General features: G+C 47.0%; 1 protein-coding gene across 5 annotated transcripts in view; it reads left to right on the forward strand.

Moving 5' to 3' along the window:
- The window catches only part of LOC129857311 (dual specificity tyrosine-phosphorylation-regulated kinase 1B-like), an 82,709-nt gene that overhangs the window by 47,026 nt on the left and 15,487 nt on the right, over positions 1-20,196 (forward strand). For 2 of the 5 annotated variants that reach the window (XM_055925429.1, XM_055925432.1), the window contains exons 1-2: positions 190-2,463; positions 18,266-18,411. In XM_055925429.1, the coding sequence (XP_055781404.1) occupies positions 2,319-2,463; positions 18,266-18,411 (291 nt within the window). In that variant the 5' untranslated portion in view covers positions 190-2,318. Of the gene's footprint in view, positions 1-188; positions 2,464-18,265; positions 18,412-20,196 lie in introns of those variants that run through there. The other 3 variants (XM_055925431.1, XM_055925430.1, XM_055925433.1) reach the window with 3 other exon arrangements.

The following is a 20,196-nucleotide window of genomic DNA, read 5'->3' on the forward strand; positions in this document are numbered from 1 at the left end:
TTTAAAGTGCCCCGCGTGTAATTTCACATAAACAGATAAATAAATCTCTGCGTAATGTCTCCTTGCTGTACTGTGACTCTACGTAGCCCCGCTAATTTAAGAGTTTTAAACATTAATGTGCGTGGAGCTGCGTCAACCCAGCTGCTATCGGAGTGTATCTCCACAGCCCCCCCTGCGCTCGAATAGCTGTTGGAACAATCCGCATCGCAGGGTGTGGATCCAGAGCGGTCCAGAAAGGGTAGCCAGCACAGGGAGTAATAACGGGAGAGGGGCGAATATGAGTTAATGCTACCCGGGAAGAACACCACCTCGGAGGTGAATATCCTGCGAGAAAAATTTGAGGATTGAATGAAAAAATAGTTAATTGTTTGACCTGGAGGTATCAAAGGCGCGAGGAGAGAGCATCGAGCCACATACGGAAGCTCCTTACTGACTGGCAGCGAACGACTGCGTAGAAGACAGTGTGAGAGGGAGGTGACAGTGTTGAAAAGTATATTGCTTTTGTTCATTTGTAACTACGGAGTATTGGGTTTTGTTTTAAAGGCACGTTTTTATTTTACTTTCGCGGGGATCGCGACTCACTTCCGGAAACCCACTTTATTTTTTGTTGAGCAGTCGCTACATTTTTGTATCAACACTGACGAAGAGACTCCAAAACCGGAATATTGTACTGTCGACAATGTTTTGTCAGACGAGATACGGCAATTTAAAATAAAAAGTATATGGGAGAGTGCGGACCGCATTTATTGAATATATGTTAAATATTATATTCAACTATTTTACATTCTGTAGTTAACAAACAGCCTTTGCCACCCAAGTGAACTGGCGAGAGAGAAGGATACATTTTTGCTGCGTATGTGGACGCGTCTCTGGCACGTCAAAGAAAATCAAAATTGAAGATTCACTAATCTTTTTTTTTATTATCAAGAGAGGCGCATTGACTCTACCTAGATCAGAGACTTTGGAATAGAGCGCAAGAAACTTACACTGAAAACGGTTTTACTTTTGTTGTGCCTTGGAATACCCTTACTTGCACATTAAAACTTTGCTTTGTCGTATTTCTTTTTGCATGCATATGTTTATTTCCTCTTCCTGCACACGATAACATTTTTCACAAGCTAAAGGTTGTCACTCGTGTTTTTAGTTCCGTGTCCCTCTCCTCCCACGGTTTCGACCTGGCAGCGCTTAAGGGCACCAGTTAACTGTGGACTTCGCTAGTTCCGTTCAAGGGGGAAGGGTAGATTTTCATGTTTATGCATCTGGTGAAGGAGACAAAGACAAAAAGCTTTTACTGTGGATGATTTATCTCTCTGAACTGTACCTTTTGTGTCACTGGATTAAACCACCAGGTTGAAGTTCGGGAAAGAAAACAGCACAGATGTTTTTGGATTGCCTTCACCTGCTTATTTTTTGAGTGATTCGTTCACAATAGGATACTTAAACAGAATCTAAGAGGCAAAGGCTATTTTTAGGGAGAGTGATGGGGTAAATGGTGGTAGTTGGAAATTGAGACCCCCACCCTCAGCCCAACAACACTTCCAGCTTTAGCTCTGGTTCCATTGTCAGCTGCTGAATTATCAAAACTGGAAATCCGAGTGGGGGTCCTGTCTCAGTCAAGCTCCCAGATATACATCTCACCCTTGTCTACAATCTGACTGTATCTTCTTTGCATCTTTGACTGGAATTAAAAAATAAATTCAACAAGGAATAATGCATGAAACTCCGCACTTATAAGAAGCAAACTTGAGTAACCAAATATTTTCTTCCCCATATACACAGAGAAGCATATTTTTATATATAATATATATATATATATATATAATATATATATATATATTAAATAAGAAATAGCTATGAATTATATAAGAATATGTAGTTTAAATAATTATATTATATTTTTACGTCAGAAATAAATAAGTATTGTTGCCTGAAACCCAGTTCATTGCCTTAGAGAATCATTGTAATAAAGAAAACAGGAAAGACGACGTGAAACTTTTTTGGAAACAAGTTAATGGTGCCTTTTTAGTTTCGTTGGTTCCTAATGTCTCCACCACTTCAGGATTGAATTGTTGACAAAGAAATATTTTTGTGTGAAACCCTTATATATACCTGCCTTTCCGGTTCAAACTTGAGTTTTATTGTCGTTGGATGTATATTGCTGAATTGCAGAGATTTCTGAAGATTTCTGAGGCGAGGATTACCCCTTCACTCTACACTTGATGCATCCTCATAGTTTTCCAAAGTAATTTTGGAATCCCCAAATTATAAACTTTGACTTGATTTCTGGGATACAGCGGCCCAACACACAAGAGTTTCCGATGGTGATCACTTCGTCAGTGGAGGAGAAGCCACAGCCTTCTAACAGAATGGTCGCAAATCTGCCGACTGAATCCTGGATCAACAACCCAGAGCAAAGTCGCTACTTACCAACTCAGTCACACCTACTCCGGAAACCGACAAAAAGTTAGTACCAATATTTTTGGTTTGTGAATGAGTATACACACTCTTACTTGAACATACTGATGCACATAAACACTCACACTCTCGCTCTCACTAATCACATGTGTTGTAAACTTTTAGTGGATCAATCTAAGCAAAGATAGTTATTTGTCATACTTGAATGATGAGTGTGGAATTATAAGTAGTAAAGTATGTCACTATTGCATCACCTGTGTAGTTCTCTGTGAAACCCCTCTCTTCCAAAAGGTTCACCACCTCTGTGGGATGTTATCATGGAGCTTTTGTACCATGTGATATCCTCAATGCTCTTAGTTGAGATATGAGTGTTGTGTATCCTTACACGTTCATCCTGTATGAAACAAACCGAAAAGACCGATGTTCGTTATAGCATGAGTTGAATCAAGAAGTGTCTGCCTATGGCACAACTTCCTGGTTTCTCTTGGTTGGTTCAATGCGTGTAAATGTTCGGTGTTGTGAGCTGAAGCAGTTTGGTCTCTTTGACTTGAGCATTGTTCATGCACAGTTTTGACTTGTGCGTTGTTCATGCATAGTTTCTACGATCTGGGGTGTTGATGACACTGTGGCACTTATCCTCCTCCAAAAGTCATGAACAATGACAAAACTGCGTGTATAAAAAAAATAAAACAAAAATAAAAAAGAAGCAAGCATTATAGTGATGACGTAATGAGAGGAGGGCGAGAGAATCGGGGAAAGACCTATCCATTATTTCCATATGAGTCGGAGGATTAAACTTGAAGCTGCAGAGCTCCATTGGTCGGTGTCCTACTACTGTTCGCATGGATGCATCAAGTACAGTTTTCATCATTGTTGTAGAGCGCTTCGGTGGAATAGCGTACACGTGTTTTAACGTAGTAGAATGGAACTAATACAGATATTGAAATGTTTTGTCACTGGCATAACAATGATGTAATTACAGACTCAACCTGTTCATATTGTTCTGGCTTCATTTTGGACCTCGGGTTGGACAAAACCACTACCTCAACAATAGCTGTGTTAAACTTTTATGCTCTATCATTTTAAGTCGTTTTAGGTTTATTTTAGGTTTATTTTAGTAGGGCCTGGGATTTCCAGGAATACTCATCACAAAAACTCAAGCAAGCCCCACCTAGAGGAGTTCCACCTAGGAGACCCCTGCCAACCCCCTCTCCCCTTCTCCTTTCCCACAATTGTCTCCAGCCACTTGTTCAAACAATTGTGGGAATAAATTCATTCCCTTTCAAGGTTACTGTTGCTCAGGCTTTACTACTGGAGTCCATTGATCTTTTGGTCCCAGTGTTTCCATGGATGGACACATGCCTTTTATGTTCTGCACAGCTGTGCTCTACTTGTACGAGTCGTGTGGTTCACACTAGAGCGTGTTTTACCATGACAGCCCGGCAGCTGGGAAATCCTAGCGAACTTGGGAGATCCACAGTCCGTGCGTGTGGTTGCAAAACAACTTTATTGATCTGAGTGTTAAACCTCAAAGCCTGTGATGGGGCCCTTCTCCACCTATCCTTTCTTGGGGTCTGATGCATATTTTTAATTCTTAGATTATGTTTCTATCACCTCTGTTGTGGAGATTCCCTTAAAGTTTCACAGGGTTACATAATATTTGACATTTGGGCAATTCACAGTTTATTTTATGAGTATCATGACAGATTTATGTTGTTGCTGTACAAGTCAAGTGCCTCACGGAATCCCTGCCCCTGGGGAATTGCACATCTTATGTTCTGTCACGTTTCACAGTATCTAACTGTTTTAGATGGATTCTCACTGTCTGGACCTGCTGGATCAATACAGGTCAATCAAAAGCAACACCTGGACCTACAGGTGCAGGGGTTCAAACTACTTTTGAACACCAGGCTTATTGTTGTGTTATTACAGAGGATGTAGCCTGTTTTATTAATGACAAAGATACCTTAGTGTGGTGATATTCAGGCAGTGAATAGCAAGGTCTGTGTTTAGTACAGGAAGCAGCTTGTGGAGATGATGATGCCTATTCAATGGACGGAATAATAAAGGTGGAAGTGGAGGGAGAGTTGGGGATGGGGGTAGATGAAGGCATGAATGAATACTGAGTTTGGGGTTTATCGGTTTATCCTTTCATTTGATTATTTATTTGTATAGGGGTTTCCCATTCTTTCCCAGTTCCGGCACTGGCTCAAGAAGGGAATTCAATTGTCCGTCAATCATTTATCCACTTAATGCTCTTTAGATATAAATTACTTAATTGGCCCATTTTTAAGAAAGTTTTCAAGCAAGCAATCTAAAGCTTCTACGAGGACGACCACACCAGCCACCACCCCCACTGATCCCAGTCTGACCAGCTGGTCCAGCATGGTAGCATGGAGCCACCTCTGACACTGCCATTGGTCAATCACAGTCAGCCATGCATTTTGTCCATGGCTGTGCCCTTGATGCTTGACATTGTAGCACTTATTTTAAGGTCACAGCTTTCCATGGTGCTGTTTATCTCAGGAGTTTCCCTTAAAGCTTAAGCGAGTTATCGGCATGCGGCTGAGAAGCCAGGAGAAAGGTTGGGTTGAAGAGTGAAGCACGAGGAGGACACTTGTTGAATAGCTGACGGGATTCACCTTGTAGACTGCTTAGTGTACTGTAGTTTAATGCAGGTTCTCCCCATAAGCCTTAAATTGGATTGCAGCTTGGCTCAGGAAAGGACTGTCTGTGTCCCTCGCTGGCCTGTCGTCCCATCCCCCCGCTGAGAGACTCCCTCTCGTGACACAGTGAGCCGCCACTGAAGTGGGCACGGTGTCTTGGGGTTACATTGAAACTTAGCTCACCTACTGTTGTCTGTCATAGCATGGTTGGTAGAAGTCTAGTCGATATTCAACAAGGTTTCTGCTTGATCAGAAACAAAAATGATCATGCACTGAAATAACGACTTGGTGATTACCTAAGTTGGTGGCCAGAATGTTTTGGCAGTTGGAAAGTTATCTAGTCGCCCCGCCTCCCCTCAACCATAAGTATTTCTCATTGGCCAGACCTCGGGCTCACTCCTAATATTGCTATCTCTATTGGAAGGGGGTAGGGAGATGGTGACACTTTGAGTCCAAGTTTACAGCTGAGTGCATAACTTTTCAATGCTGCCATTATCACTTCCTAGTAACAGCGATTTAGCAGGCTAATTGTAAATCAACACATGGCTGTAGTTGTCAATTGTAACTCAAAGCTCCTCTCTGGACTTTAAGAGGTATCAGACTCTGTGAGACAGGAATAGAAAGTGCAGTCTTTATACCCACATATCTGGGTGACTTCAGCTATTTCCCCCTTTAATTTAAGTTATTTTTATCTGAGTATCCAACTCTCTTTCTCTGCTGCCTATTTCCATCCTCACAGTGTGGTGCGGGCTGAGCGGACGTGTGTAGGTTACTGACTTGAGTAACTGGGTAAGCATTTCACTGTTAGTCTACACCTGTTGTTTACGAAGCATGTGACAAATAACATTTGATTTAACTGTCTGAAAAATGCCGGAGAGAAATAAGTAATGTTTGAGAAAGTGTGACTCTGTCTGGTTCATTTATTTTCTGTCTGGAAATGTTGAAGATATGATAATAGTTAGGCCTAAGGCCAAAGGTAAAGGCATGGTGGGAGCTTCTTTTCCAGAAGTAGAAAAACACACGGAGAAGACAAGGGCCATATCAGAGCTGGGGAAAGAAAACAAATCTCAGGTTAGGCCCTCCATTAGTGGAGTTTGGACTGTGAGACTGAAAGCAGAGGTATCTGAAGCAGTCACACAAACCCCACGACCTCACCGCTGCCCTTTGCTCCTTTCCCTCCCTTCATCTTGTTTGTTTCCTGCACTAATTTATGGTTTAAAGGTGAAACGTCTCGTCCCCTTGCTTACTGTGGTTGAGTTATGTTTATCTTTCTGACTTTCCAGTAAACAAGATACTGAAGTTATCATTCATTCCCCCCTCCAAGAATGTGACTGAAGTGATGTAATCAATGCTCTTGATTGCTGTGTTAACAAGATCCCCAGACAGTATTGCCTGTTGGACTGTGTTGTGTTTTGTGTGGTTACAGTTAGTGGCAGGTGGCTGTTACAATGAGCCTGTCCTCCTATAGCTCCTCCCACCAGCCTCCTCTGGTGTAGAGGAGGTGGTGGTGGAGTGGTGCTATATAAACTGCTGTCCCTTGAGATTGTCCCACTCTGTGGAATGTGATTCATGTGGAAGTAAACAAATGCACCGTCCAATAAATCAGTCTGGATTGAGTATCCTTGTTGTTGTAGCTTAGCTGGTTAGGGGGGACCTCTGCAACGCTCCCAAGTCTGTCAAAATGGCCCTTTAGGCTTCACCCCTCCATCTCCCTCAGAATGTAGCTAAGGGGGAAAGTAAGTTTGTCCTTTTCTGTGGCTGTGACTTTTAGACTGGTGATGAAGCAAGGGATGTGTGGACTAGATATTGTTAGGGAGGCGAGTACGTAGGCTAAGTGTTTGTGGTGGGGGAGGGTTGAGGAGATTTGTGTTGTGGTGGTGTTTCGCTTCACACTAGTTAAACACGTTAAAGGGTAGGAAGCATGAGTTTTTACTCACCAATGTAACAGTGTGGTCAGAGACTTAGTTGGAGTCATGATCTGGTTACTTACAAGTACAAACATAGTTATGTTTTTGGGTTATTACATATTTATTACCTTATTCCTGGATAACTTCTAAACTTCCTACAATGCACTATTTCTCAGTCATTTGGAGGATATATGCTGTGCTATTGAGTTTGTATGCTTGCTCAGTAGCCATCTAAAGCTGGCTAACGTTAGCCACTAGCCATGCTAGCATGTAATTCAATTCCAGACCATGTGTTGGCGGTGGTGACCTACAATCCACCAATCACAGGAAGTGTGACGTGAACAAGAAGTAGATGGGGCACGTACGGCCATGGACACGGCAGGCTCTAGTGCCTTCGTGCAATGGGCTTGTCTGTTCTCCTTTTTGTTTTGTCAACTTTTCGGGCATGTTCTCTAACATTAGCTCTCTAGTTAGCTTGCTGGCTAAGATAACTGCATATAGCTAGCATTCTTTGATAACTGGTTAGATGGCGTTATGTATTTCTAAAACTTTGGTTTACTTTGATGTAGCTATAAGCTAGTTGTTAATAGCAACTGGCTGACTCGTAGTGCTAAGGTAACGTTAGCAGCCTGGTAGGGCTAACCTTAGCAGGCTAGTAGGGTTAACGTTAGCAGGCTAGTTGGCCAGCAACCTTGCAGGTTGATTTGGTACAATAAATTGATAAAGTATTTGCTTTTAAGTTGGCTGAAAATGTATTTGAAACCAATAGTCATGAGTGCAAACAATTTGGTTTAATTTTAAGTTATACATTGTGTTAGTTTACCACCCCTTCGACCTCCTCTAAACCTTCCCTCCCCAACACCCCCTTTGATGACGCAAGTTTGAAAGGAAAACATTTATTGTGCAGCAGAAGCAGAGCTCAGTGTGCTTGTAGCCTGCATCTGCGTGACCAAGCGGTGGTCCAGCCGTCCGACATCTTTTGGCAGACAAACAAACCCCCCCCGGCCTCCCCCTGCTGCGCATAACTCACAGTATCCACGCTGACACAGCCACTTCCATCATGGAAAGCACATAAAACATTTAGCAAGCAAACTCTCCCGTGCTTCTCTCCATCTCTCTCGACTCTCGACTCATCTCTCTCGACATGCCCAGGCTGCTGCCTACCAAAGGAGCTTGGTCACACTGAGATCGATTAGACAGTCTAATGAGTTAGTCCAGAGCTGAGGAGAACCTGCAGCCGTCCTAAGATGTGAACAAGCCCTTCTCAAAAGGGGGTGAGAATTTAAGGTTCTTTGGGTCACAGTTGAAACTTATTGGGAAAGGGGGAGTGGTGTAGGTGAGCGGCTGTAGGTTGCTACGTTTTTGGAAACAATAACAAACATGGCCACCTGACCCAAGAGGCATGGGAAAGCTTGCATGACGTTGTGTGTGTGTTTGATACCTTCTGTTGTGCCACCCTATGTGCCATCAGGGGTTTCAGGCAGCAGATTAGCTTCAGTCGTTGCTGACAAGATGGGCATTTGGGTACTAAGCACATCCTCATCCGTACTAGCTCTCTCTGTAGTAGAAGTTGTCGAGCCAGAGCCCAGAAAGTACCACGGCCACAAATCGTCCTGTACCAGGGCTGTCGTCGGCCCTCTTCTCCCATTGCATTTGGGAGAGGATTTAGTTATATTTGTATGTACTGTGTGAGCGCTCAATTTACCAGTGTCACTGTTTGATTAGAGGTCGACCCAGATGGGTGTTATTTATTGCTTTCAGTCTGACTCAGCTTTGAGGGGCTGACTGTCTAAAGTTCATTGGGGGTGTTGGGGTAGAGGATAATTATTTGAGCTGCTCTCAAATAAATAAAGCACTCTGTTGCTGCCCGCCGGCCGGCGCTGTGAGCAGGCCAGTGATATGAGGAGGTTTAGCTGGTGTCTGGGCATTGGCAGGTGGAGATTGTCACCAGGAGAATAAGGAGTTTTTCCTGACCTAATCGTCAGTCAGTCCACTCCATAGGATGGCTCACACTTCCAGGGAATGCCCAGAACTTCCTCCTTTATCAAACTACTGTGATCGGTCATATGATGCTACTTCCCTCCGGCCTGTCTTTATCCTGTTGGATTGTATCCAGTGATTGACAATGACCAGATGTACAAGCCAGTCATGTCATGACAATGATCTGATGCAGCAATCATGTCGGGCAGTGCAGGCTGGAAGCGGACATTACCGCTGTGTTCTGATTGGATTGTTGCCCGGTATGTAGACGCAATAGTATGACATTTGACCTTTGAGAAGAAGCTAATGGTCAGGGTCAGTATACTGAGGGTCCAGAGCCTTTACATTGAGGGACATACTGAGATTCTGGACAACTAGAGATGTCGTGTGGAGGGACAGGAGGGACACACAGGTACGGTATGACATAGAACATGACATGACAGATGGAATGTCATATTCATGATGTACAAGTGATGTACAAGTGATGTACAAGCAGCCAGTCTTGCTCTCACACCCCCCCCTTTCACACTCTTTCACAGTCTGGGCCTGAAAAGTGCAGTGTCAGAGTGCGCAGTATCTGTGTCTCAGCTGTGCCTGTCCCTCAGTGCCAGCGAGCCGGCCATGGAGGGAGAGAGGAGAATGAGTGTCCTTAGTGACCTGACCTGGCCCAGACACAGTCGGCACCACGAGGGCATGGGCTTAGCTTCCCCTGCCACTCTCCCTCGCCGGGTCTGCACCCTGCACGAGGTCAGCTCAGAGACAGTTCTAGAAGAAGATTTAGCTTTTGGAACTTTCTATAGACAGTGGTGCCTTCTCTTGTGACCACTGACAATGGACATGATCAGTCAGGAAAGTAGTCTGGCTGTCGTCAGCGTGACAGAAGGAAAAGTGTTCTATTTACTCTTGTGCTAAACACTGAAGTAACTTGTTGGCAGCATTGTGAATGAGTTGCTGTCTTCAAAGTTCAAGGTGATCTTACCATTCACAGAGGGAGCTCTAACGGTACTGCATTACCTGCCTGTTACCTGGCTCTGTCAGGTGTGCCTGTATGAGAGCTTGGAGATCCTGACCGGACAGTGGAGAGATGACGGTGGTCCTCCTTGCCCGTGTTGTGGCGGTGAGTGTGTTGTTAGTGTTGTTAGTGTGTCAGTGTACCAGCCAGGCATCCACAGTGTCATTGCCTGAATGGGAGCATACAGACCTGCCTCTTTACCTCCACTCTATCCCTTCCTTCCATCATTCCATAGCCCCCCCCCCCCCCCCGCCTTTTGCTCTGTGTCCAACTTTGGCTTGGTGGCACCACTGCTCCCGTTACCCTAACAGGGTATAAGAGGGGTCGACAGGGCCAGGGAGGGGGAAGGGACGGTGGGTTCAGCTGTTGGCCTTACACACCCCACCCCATTTCATTCCTGTTCCTTGGAGACAGGGAGTGGGCTAGTCTGTTGCTATGGTGACACCCTGATTGGCAGCTGTATTTGGTCAGCTGTAGAGGGGTGGGGTGGGATACCTCATGGTCCATGCACGGTTAATTGGTGTAAATGATTACTTTAGTATGTATATATTTAACCCAGTCCGATTTGACTCTTGCATAAGTGAGGATGAATTTTACCCTGTGCAGTACACCTGTGTGTCTGTCTATAGATGGCTGTGTGCCCTTACCTACTATATTTTATTAATATCCAGCCCCATTAGAGACAACATTTGTGTGAGTGCTTTGGCCGATTAGGCGAGAGAGACTGGGGGAGACAGAGAGCGAGAGAGACTGGGGGAGAGGGAGAGAGACTGGGGGAGAGGGAGAGGGACTGGGGGAGAGGGAGAGAGACTGGGGGAGAGGGAGAGAGACTGGGGGAGAGGGAGAGAGACTGGGGGAGAGGGAGAGAGACTGGGGGAGAGGGAGAGAGACTGGGGGAGAGGGAGAGAGACTGGGGGAGAGGGAGAGAGACTGGGGGAGAGGGAGAGAGACTGGGGGAGAGGGAGAGAGACTGGGGGAGAGGGAGAGAGACTGGGGGAGAGGGAGAGAGACTGGGGGAGAGGGAGAGAGACTGGGGGAGAGGGAGAGGGACTGGGGGAGAGGGAGAGGGACTGGGGGAGAGGGAGAGGGACTGGGGGAGAGGGAGAGGGACTGGGGGAGAGGGAGAGGGACTGGGGGAGACGGAGAGGGAGAGAGACTGGGGGAGAGGGAGAGAGACTGGGGGAGAGGGAGAGAGACTGGGGGAGAGGGAGAGAGACTGGGGGAGAGGGAGAGAGACTGGGGGAGAGGGAGAGAGACTGGGGGAGACGGAGAGGGAGAGAGACTGGGGGAGACGGAGAGGGAGAGACTGGGGGAGACGGAGAGGGAGAGAGACTGGGGGAGAGGGAGAGAGACTGGAGGAGACGGAGAGGGAGAGAGACTGGGGGAGACGGAGAGGGAGAGAGACTGGGGGAGACGGAGAGAGACTGGGGGAGACGGAGAGGGAGAGAGACTGGGGGAGACGGAGAGAGACTGGGGGAGACGGAGAGGGAGAGAGACTGGGGGAGACGGAGACTGGGGGAGACGGAGAGGGAGACGGAGACTGGGGGAGACGGAGAGGGAGAGAGACTGGGGGAGACGGAGAGGGAGAGAGACTGGGGGAGACGGAGAGGGAGAGAGACTGGGGGAGACGGAGAGGGAGAGAGACTGGGGGAGACGGAGAGGGAGAGAGACTGGGGGAGACGGAGAGGGAGAGAGACTGGGGGAGACGGAGAGGGAGAGAGACTGGGGGAGAGGGAGAGAGACTGGGGGAGACGGAGAGGGAGAGAGACTGGGGGAGAGCGAGAGAGACTGGGGGAGAGCGAGAGAGACTGGGGGAGACGGAGAGAGACTGGGGGAGACGGAGAGAGACTGGGGGAGAGAGACTGGGGGAGAGAGACTGGGGGAGAGAGACTGGGGGAGAGACTGGGGGAGAGAGAGAGAGAGAGACTGGGGGTAGAGAGAGAGAGAGAGAGACTGGGGTAGAGAGAGAGAGAGAGACTGGGAGAGAGAGAGAGAGACTGAGGGAGAGGGAGAGAGACTGGGGGAGAGGGAGAGAGACTGGGGGAGAGGGAGAGAGACTGGGGGAGAGGGAGAGAGACTGGGGGAGAGGGAGAGAGACTGGGGGAGAGGGAGAGGGACTGGGGGAGAGGGAGAGGGACTGGGGGAGAGGGAGAGAGACTGGGGGAGAGGGAGAGAGACTGGGGGAGAGGGAGAGAGACTGGGGGAGAGGGAGAGAGACTGGGGGAGAGGGAGAGAGACTGGGGGACAGGGAGAGAGACTGGGGGACAGGGAGAGAGACTGGGGGACAGGGAGAGAGACTGGGGGAGAGGGAGAGAGACTGGGGGAGAGGGAGAGAGACTGGGGGAGAGGGAGAGAGACTGGGGGAGAGGGAGAGAGACTGGGGGAGAGGGAGAGAGACTGGGGGAGAGGGAGAGAGACTGGGGGAGAGGGAGAGAGACTGGGGAGAGGGAGAGAGACTGGGGGAGAGGGAGAGCGACTGGGGGAGACGGAGAGGGAGAGAGACTGGGGGAGACGGAGAGGGAGAGAGACTGGGGGAGACGGAGAGGGAGAGAGACTGGGGGAGACGGAGAGGGAGAGAGACTGGGGGAGACGGAGAGGGAGAGAGACTGGGGGAGACGGAGAGGGAGAGAGACTGGGGGAGACGGAGAGGGAGAGAGACTGGGGGAGACGGAGAGGGAGAGAGACTGGGGGAGACGGAGAGGGAGAGAGACTGGGGGAGACGGAGAGCGAGAGAGACTGGGGGAGACGGAGAGCGAGAGAGACTGGGGGAGAGGGAGAGAGACTGGAGGAGACGGAGAGAGACTGGGGGAGACGGAGAGGGAGAGAGACTGGGGGAGACGGAGAGGGAGAGAGACTGGGGGAGACGGAGAGGGAGAGAGACTGGGGGAGACGGAGAGCGAGAGAGACTGGGGGAGAGGGAGAGAGACTGGAGGAGACGGAGAGGGAGAGAGACTGGGGGAGACGGAGAGGGAGAGAGACTGGGGGAGACGGAGAGGGAGAGAGACTGGGGGAGACGGAGAGGGAGAGAGACTGGGGGAGACGGAGAGGGAGAGAGACTGGGGGAGACGGAGAGGGAGAGAGACTGGGGGAGACGGAGAGGGAGAGAGACTGGGGGAGACGGAGAGGGAGAGAGACTGGGGGAGACGGAGAGGGAGAGAGACTGGGGGAGACGGAGAGGGAGAGAGACTGGGGGAGACGGAGAGGGAGAGAGACTGGGGGAGACGGAGAGGGAGAGAGACTGGGGGAGACGGAGAGGGAGAGAGACTGGGGGAGACGGAGAGGGAGAGAGACTGGGGGAGACGGAGAGGGAGAGAGACTGGGGGAGACGGAGAGACTGGGGGAGAGGGAGAGAGACTGGGGGAGACGGAGAGGGAGAGAGACTGGGGGAGACGGAGAGACTGGGGGAGAGGGAGAGAGACTGGGGGAGACGGAGAGGGAGAGAGACTGGGGGAGACGGAGAGGGAGAGAGACTGGGGGAGACGGAGAGGGAGAGAGACTGGGGGAGACGGAGAGGGAGAGAGACTGGGGGAGACGGAGAGCGAGAGAGACTGGGGGAGACGGAGAGCGAGAGAGACTGGGGGAGAGGGAGAGAGACTGGGGGAGACGGAGAGCGAGAGAGACTGGGGGAGACGGAGAGCGAGAGAGACTGGGGGAGACGGAGAGCGAGAGAGAATGGGGGAGACGGAGAGCGAGAGAGAATGGGGGAGACGGAGAGCGAGAGAGAATGGGGGAGACGGAGAGCGAGAGAGACTGGGGGAGGCGGAGAGCGAGAGAGACTGGGGGAGGCGGAGAGCGAGAGAGACTGGGGGAGGCGGAGAGCGAGAGAGACTGGGGGAGGCGGAGAGCGAGAGAGACTGGGGGAGGCGGAGAGCGAGAGAGACTGGGGGAGGCGGAGAGCGAGAGAGACTGGGGGAGGCGGAGAGCGAGAGAGACTGGCGGAGAGCGAGAGAGACTGGCGGAGAGAGAGAGAGAGGTAACATGCAGAGCGAAATAGAGGAGGAAAGAGGGAGGGCGAGAGCGGCATTGTGGGAAGGGTTGCTGATACAGCACAAGCTACCAGGTTTATTTATAGAGACCTCGCCGCCCGGCCCTTGGATACTAGCAGCCAATGAGCAGCTAGAGAGGAAGGGGGTGTCACACTCAGGAAGTTCTCAATGTGTTCACTTCAGCATTTAAAGGCACAGTGTGACATTTCTCAGTGCTCGGCAGATAGCCCTCATAACTATCGTCATATCCCTCCCAACTGAGGCCAGGGCAGAACAAGGCCTCTCATAACAACAGCAGTTTCCGTGCGTTATGAAATTTCTCTTCTGTTTTTTGTAGACCGGTTTTCTACTGCTTTGCAATTCTGATTCCAGTGCATCTACAGTCATTACTGTAGCATAAAACCACAACATTGCAGGTGCAGCTGTCCTATTTAGTTGACCATTTTAAAGCTGGGTTGTATTGTTAACCTCTCACAATGCATGTCCAATGCTGATGGAGATTTATTAAACAGTCTTTGCTGTAGAACGTTGTCGTATTGATCTGAAAGGCTGATTAACTGTAGCCCTGTAAGCTTTTGATACAGGTCTGTGTGAGTGCGGTTACATGCACACAATAATGCAATTTATTGTGGATAGTCAGATTAATATAATAGTTTGATTAAAACGTTTACATGCTTTGCAAGAAGAAGGATTTCCCTAATAATACTGTTTATATGGACACATCTGAGATCAGGCTACCTGAAAATAAATGTTCTACCACAGCGAGCATATTTCATTTTGAATTCGGACAAAAATTGTATGTGAAAACGACTTCTAAAACGCATATATTGTTGTTCCAAACACACTTCACTCTGGCTACAGAGGGAGGCTCGCCCTGCTGGTGCTAGCACATGTGCAGATCAAAGACACCGCTGGAATGTCGGTGTTCACATGTCCTAATAATTAAAAAGATTGCTCAGAAAATGATCTGCCTACTGACATAATCAGTTTAATATTGAATTATTAGTGTACATATAAACATACTGTGTGTGTTTTAAAGTTTTATTAGTGGTAGTATGTACAGGATACACATGGCATACACTGTTCAACGAAGTGCTTACTTGCAGGTTCCTTCTCGACAATGCAACAACAATAAGAAATATGATAAATATTTGTGTCTGTGTTTCTTTCTTTCTCTCTGTATCTGTGCCGAGAAAGAAAGCAGTTTGAGATGAGTCACATATGTAATGTTTCCTCCTTCCCTCTCAGCCCACTCCTGATGCCGGTGTTGGGACTCATCCTATCATTGGATGGAATGTGTGCAGTCACCCCTCAGGACCGATGGTGCTCAGATGTGCTGTTTTGCACTTTGTTTAAACTACGGCCATTGATCGGCGGGCTATTTCAAGTTGTAATGTGTCGTTAATAAATTTCACCCCCGTTATTCCTCACTTTAAAAGCCAGTGATAAAAGCATTGGCTGTGAAATATCTCAATTTCATTAACCCCTTTTCATATAATTTTTTTCTGCACTTTACTGGAGATGTGCAATTAATCTGTTGGTTTTGCAGGACACTAGCACAGTGGTTGAGATTTTCATCAGACATTGCACTGTAAGATGTGTTGAAAGAGTTTGCACTAAGAGTAACCAAACCGTTGAACAGGACATGCTGTTGGTACTGTTCAGTAGTGTAAGGTCATTGGAGCCCCATGTCCTCTGTTTGATCTTCCTCACATCTGGAGGGAAGAACAGAGTTGGGGACGGACAGACTGTATAAGTTAAGGGACATCATTTCCCCGTCTTGACATTTGACCGGCAGCATTTTTAATTTACCGGACATTTGAGAGATTTACCGGAACCATATGCATTGGATGCATAACCTGATCAGGGAGTCCACCCACAGTCCTCAGAATGACAGAAATCACATTTTAAATGATAGTAATTCATATTAACAGAACGTGCAATTGGAGGATGCAACGATGTGCGTCCTTCTTACTGAATTCTGACGTGCACTTTGAAGATGTTAGAATAACTGCACGTTTACTTTTCCTCAGCCAACAAGAAGAGTAACGAACAGCAACATCACTAGCCTGTCAATCTACTATCCCCATAGTGGAAAAGTTTACTGGTCAGCTTGTCGAGAAAGAAATAGCCCATTCCAAACAGACTCTGGGACAGTTGTGGAACGATATATCCCAAATTCATACAACCAGTAGGCCTAGGTAACATGAAAATGAGTCTGATGCAACCGATCAGAACGTTTAGCTTAAAATGTTGAAAAAATATTATTTCACATTATAAGCGCAGCAAAGCACACATGGTTGTAGGTTACGCGCGAATGTTTGTTCCATAATGCAATTCGCGGGAAAGACAGCAAAAGCGTAAAGCACATACGAGTGGTTTCATGTGACAGAGATGGACAAATCTGTTCGAAATTTAAGAAAGAGGGAAATGTAATATGCAACAACTAGCACGGGTTGCTAATATGACTAGTATTGTGCCTTTGGCTACTGGACAATGAAAGAAAAGTTGTCTAATTTTGGCTAGGCTTTTTTGAGGCAAGGTAAGACATGCCTCATAGGTAGTAAAACGTTCATGTTTCAAACAATTAAGTAAATGTTTTGAAAATGCGTACTGCCTCCAGCTCATGCAAAGTGGTGTGTGACACGCTGATGAAGCCTGCTTTTCGTTGCCTATGCATTTTCTGTTTGAGCTGCTGTAGCAGCAGTTCTCGCGCTGTCTGACAGATTCTCCTCTCTGTATCTGTACGTGTGTGATAAATATGATACATAACCAATGTACTGCCAATTTAATTCCACTAAATTATGCAAATTAACCTAATAGACCGATAAGCATGACCAGTCAAATGTATTTCCATCGACTGGTATTTCCATCAATGAATAGGCTAAAAAGCATTAGTTTTCAATGTTTTGGCCGACGCCAAATTTTATTCACCAGCTTTTCTTTCTTTTTTTTATTGGCTAAAAGCCGTCTATTACAGGCTAACGGAAACCCGGGTCTGAACTTAAATTTGATTCAAACTTTAACTTAGAACAACCAGGATGAACATCTTGTCGTAAACCTTCTACCATCCACAACTAGGTCAAAGCGTGGTCTGACTCCGTATGTGTTTAATGCCAGTGGAATGAGTTTCCAGGCTGGTTTGCTGAGCCACTGGCGGATGTTTTTTGTTTTTGTACAAGCGACCAGCCCCCCTTAAGCTAAGTGAGTGAGTTCAAAATTCTGCAGAGGCCAAGGTTTACCCAGGAGCCAGCGGTCCGAACTGCTGTGTCTTGGCTTTGGTGGAAATCAGGCTTGAGCGTGCGGCACTGTCAACCCCACACTGGACTGCTCTTACCAAGCCTGCTGTGTTCCAGCCATGATTTTAGCTCGACTGCAGTCAAACTGCAGGCAAAGCAAAGTCTCAAGACTGCAGAGAATCTCAGTCAAGTTGAACCTGGGATTCTGACAGAAAAACAAGTCTGGTGGAACTTAATGACAAAGCAAAGCAGCACACTAAACAGTGACTCGTCATTTTTTCGTAGGATGATGCAACAGTCTTGTCACACATTGGTTTGTCCCATTGAAGCTTTAACCCACATTGTCCATCTTTGCTAGCTCCCTTGATAGAATCAGAAGATTTTAGTGCTCACAGCATTCAGCAACAAAAATGGTTTTGGTTAAGTTCCATCTTCTATATCTTGTGAGAAGCCACCTCTCCTTTCTCTTTTCATATAAAAGCAGGAGTTGCAGTGAAAGAGTTCTGCTTGGAAATGTCCTCCTGGTTTTGAGGTGTGACAATCTGGACTACTGACCTCCACAAAGGTCTCTTATATCTTTCTCTCTGTCACACACTCACAGACTCACTCACACACACACACACACACACATATACACTCACAGACACACCGGCTTTGTCAGGTTGACCTTCAGTAGAAAAAGCTAATGCTTTTTCTACTGAAACAGGACACCCTCTTGCATAGAGATATTTCACGCCACCATTATTTGTATGATCTTTCTGACAGTGAGCTAAATGGCCCTGTGGAGTGGTACCCTACTAAGTAGCCACCCTACCCTCTTGCTCTACATCCTTGATAGGGTGTATGTGTGTGACTTCAAAGAACAGCCAAGAAGGGTGTGTGAGAGAGCACATGTGTGCTTCTCCTCTGCAGTGCAGTGCTCGTGCCCACACCCACGGCAGTGCCAGTGTATGTATGATGAGTTAGGAAGCTTCATGTCGATGTATTTTTTCTAAAAACCTCTCCCCCTCTTGTCGTCCTTTCTCCCCCTTCCCTCCATCTCAACGTCTATCCTGCGAAGGTGGAAGCAGCTCAGGATGCAAGCCCCCCTCCTCTACCCTCTGCCAGCCTGCCGCCTTGGGCTTCTCCCCCGCTGAGCCAACCATGTCGAGCCAGCACAGCCACCCCTCCTTCAGCAACATCCACTCCATGGCTGAACAGCAGCAGGTACCCAGCGGCTAACGCCCTCACAGGACACTCCTCTAATGCTCTGTTTAGAATAATACTCTGTTTAGGAACTGACCTTATACTGACGCTATATATACACACACACACACACACCCTGATGCTATACACACACCCTGATGCTATCCACACACACACACACATCCTGATGCTATACACACACACACACACACATCCTGATGCTATTCACACACCACACACATCCTGATGCTATTCACACACCACACACACCCTGATGCTATACACACACACACACACACAACCTGGCGCTATTCACACACACACAACCTGGCGCTATTCACACACACCCTTATACTGACGCTATACACACCCACAACTCATCACGTGAACGTAGGTATTAGCATCACATACTGAATGGACATAATGATAGGCTACCTACCTGTTGGATTGTACTATACATCCACAACTTCAAACACGTCAGCATCACGTACAGTACCAGTCAAAATTTTGGACACACCTACTCATTCAAGGGTTTTTCTTTATTTTTACTATTGCAGAATAATAGTGAAGACATCAAACTATGAAATAACACATATGGAATCATGTAGTAAAGAAAAAGGATTAAGCAAATCAAAATATATTTGAGATTCTTCAAAGTAGCCACCCTTTGGTTTAATGACAGCTTTGCACACTTGGCATTCTCTCAACCAGCTTAATGAGGATTGCTGAGCACTTGTTGGCTTCTTTTCCTTCACTCTGCGGTCCAACTCATCCCAAACCATCTCAATTGGGTTCAGGTCAGATGATTGTGAAGGCCAGGTAATCTGATGCAGCACCTTCACTCTCCTTCTTGGTCAAATAACCCTTACGCAGCCAGGAGGTGAGTTTTGGGTCATTGTCCTGTTGAAAAACAAATGATAGTCCCACTAAGTGCAAACCAGATGGGATGGCGTATCGCTGAAGAATGCTGTGGTAGATATGCTGGTTAAGTGTGCCTTGAATTCTAAATAAATCACCAACAGTGTCACCAGCAAAGCACCATCACACCACCTCCTCCATACTTCACTGGCGGAACCACACATGCAGAGGTCATCCGTTCATCTACTCTGCGTCTCACAAAGACATGGCGGTTGGAACAAAAAATCTCAAATTTGGACTCATCAGACCAAAGGACAGATTTCCACTGGTCTAATGTCCATTGCTTGTGTTTCTTGGCCCAAGCAAAGTTCTTCTTATTGGGGTCCTTTAGTAGTGGTTTCTTTTAGAGGTCGACCGATTAAACGGAATTGCTGATTAATCGGGGCCGATTTCAAGTTTTCATAACAATCGGAAATCGATATTTTTGGGCGCCGATTTCAAGTTTTTTGTTGTTGTTTTTTTCAATGACGGCCTAGGACAGATTTTTAATCTTGTCAGCTCGGGGGATCCAATCTTGCAACCTTACAGTTAACTAGTCCAATGCTCTAACACCTGATTACATTGCACTCCACGAGGAGCCTGCCTGTTACGCGAATGCAGTAAGCTAAGGTAAATTGCTAGCTAGCATTAAACTTATCTTATAAAAACAATCAATCAATGACTATCATTGCTCCAATGTGTACTTAACCATAAACATCAACGCCTTTCTTAAAATCAATACACAAGTATATACACGGCTCAAAAAATTTAAGGGAACAGTAAAATAACACATCCTAGATCTGAATGAATGAAACATTCTTTTTAAATACTTTTTTCTTTACATAGTTGAATGTGCTGACTACAAAATCACACAAAAATTATCAATGGAAATCAAATTAATCAACCCAT

This window comes from Salvelinus fontinalis, chromosome 6 (assembly GCF_029448725.1).
Source record: "Salvelinus fontinalis isolate EN_2023a chromosome 6, ASM2944872v1, whole genome shotgun sequence".
NCBI lineage: Eukaryota > Metazoa > Chordata > Actinopteri > Salmoniformes > Salmonidae > Salvelinus > Salvelinus fontinalis.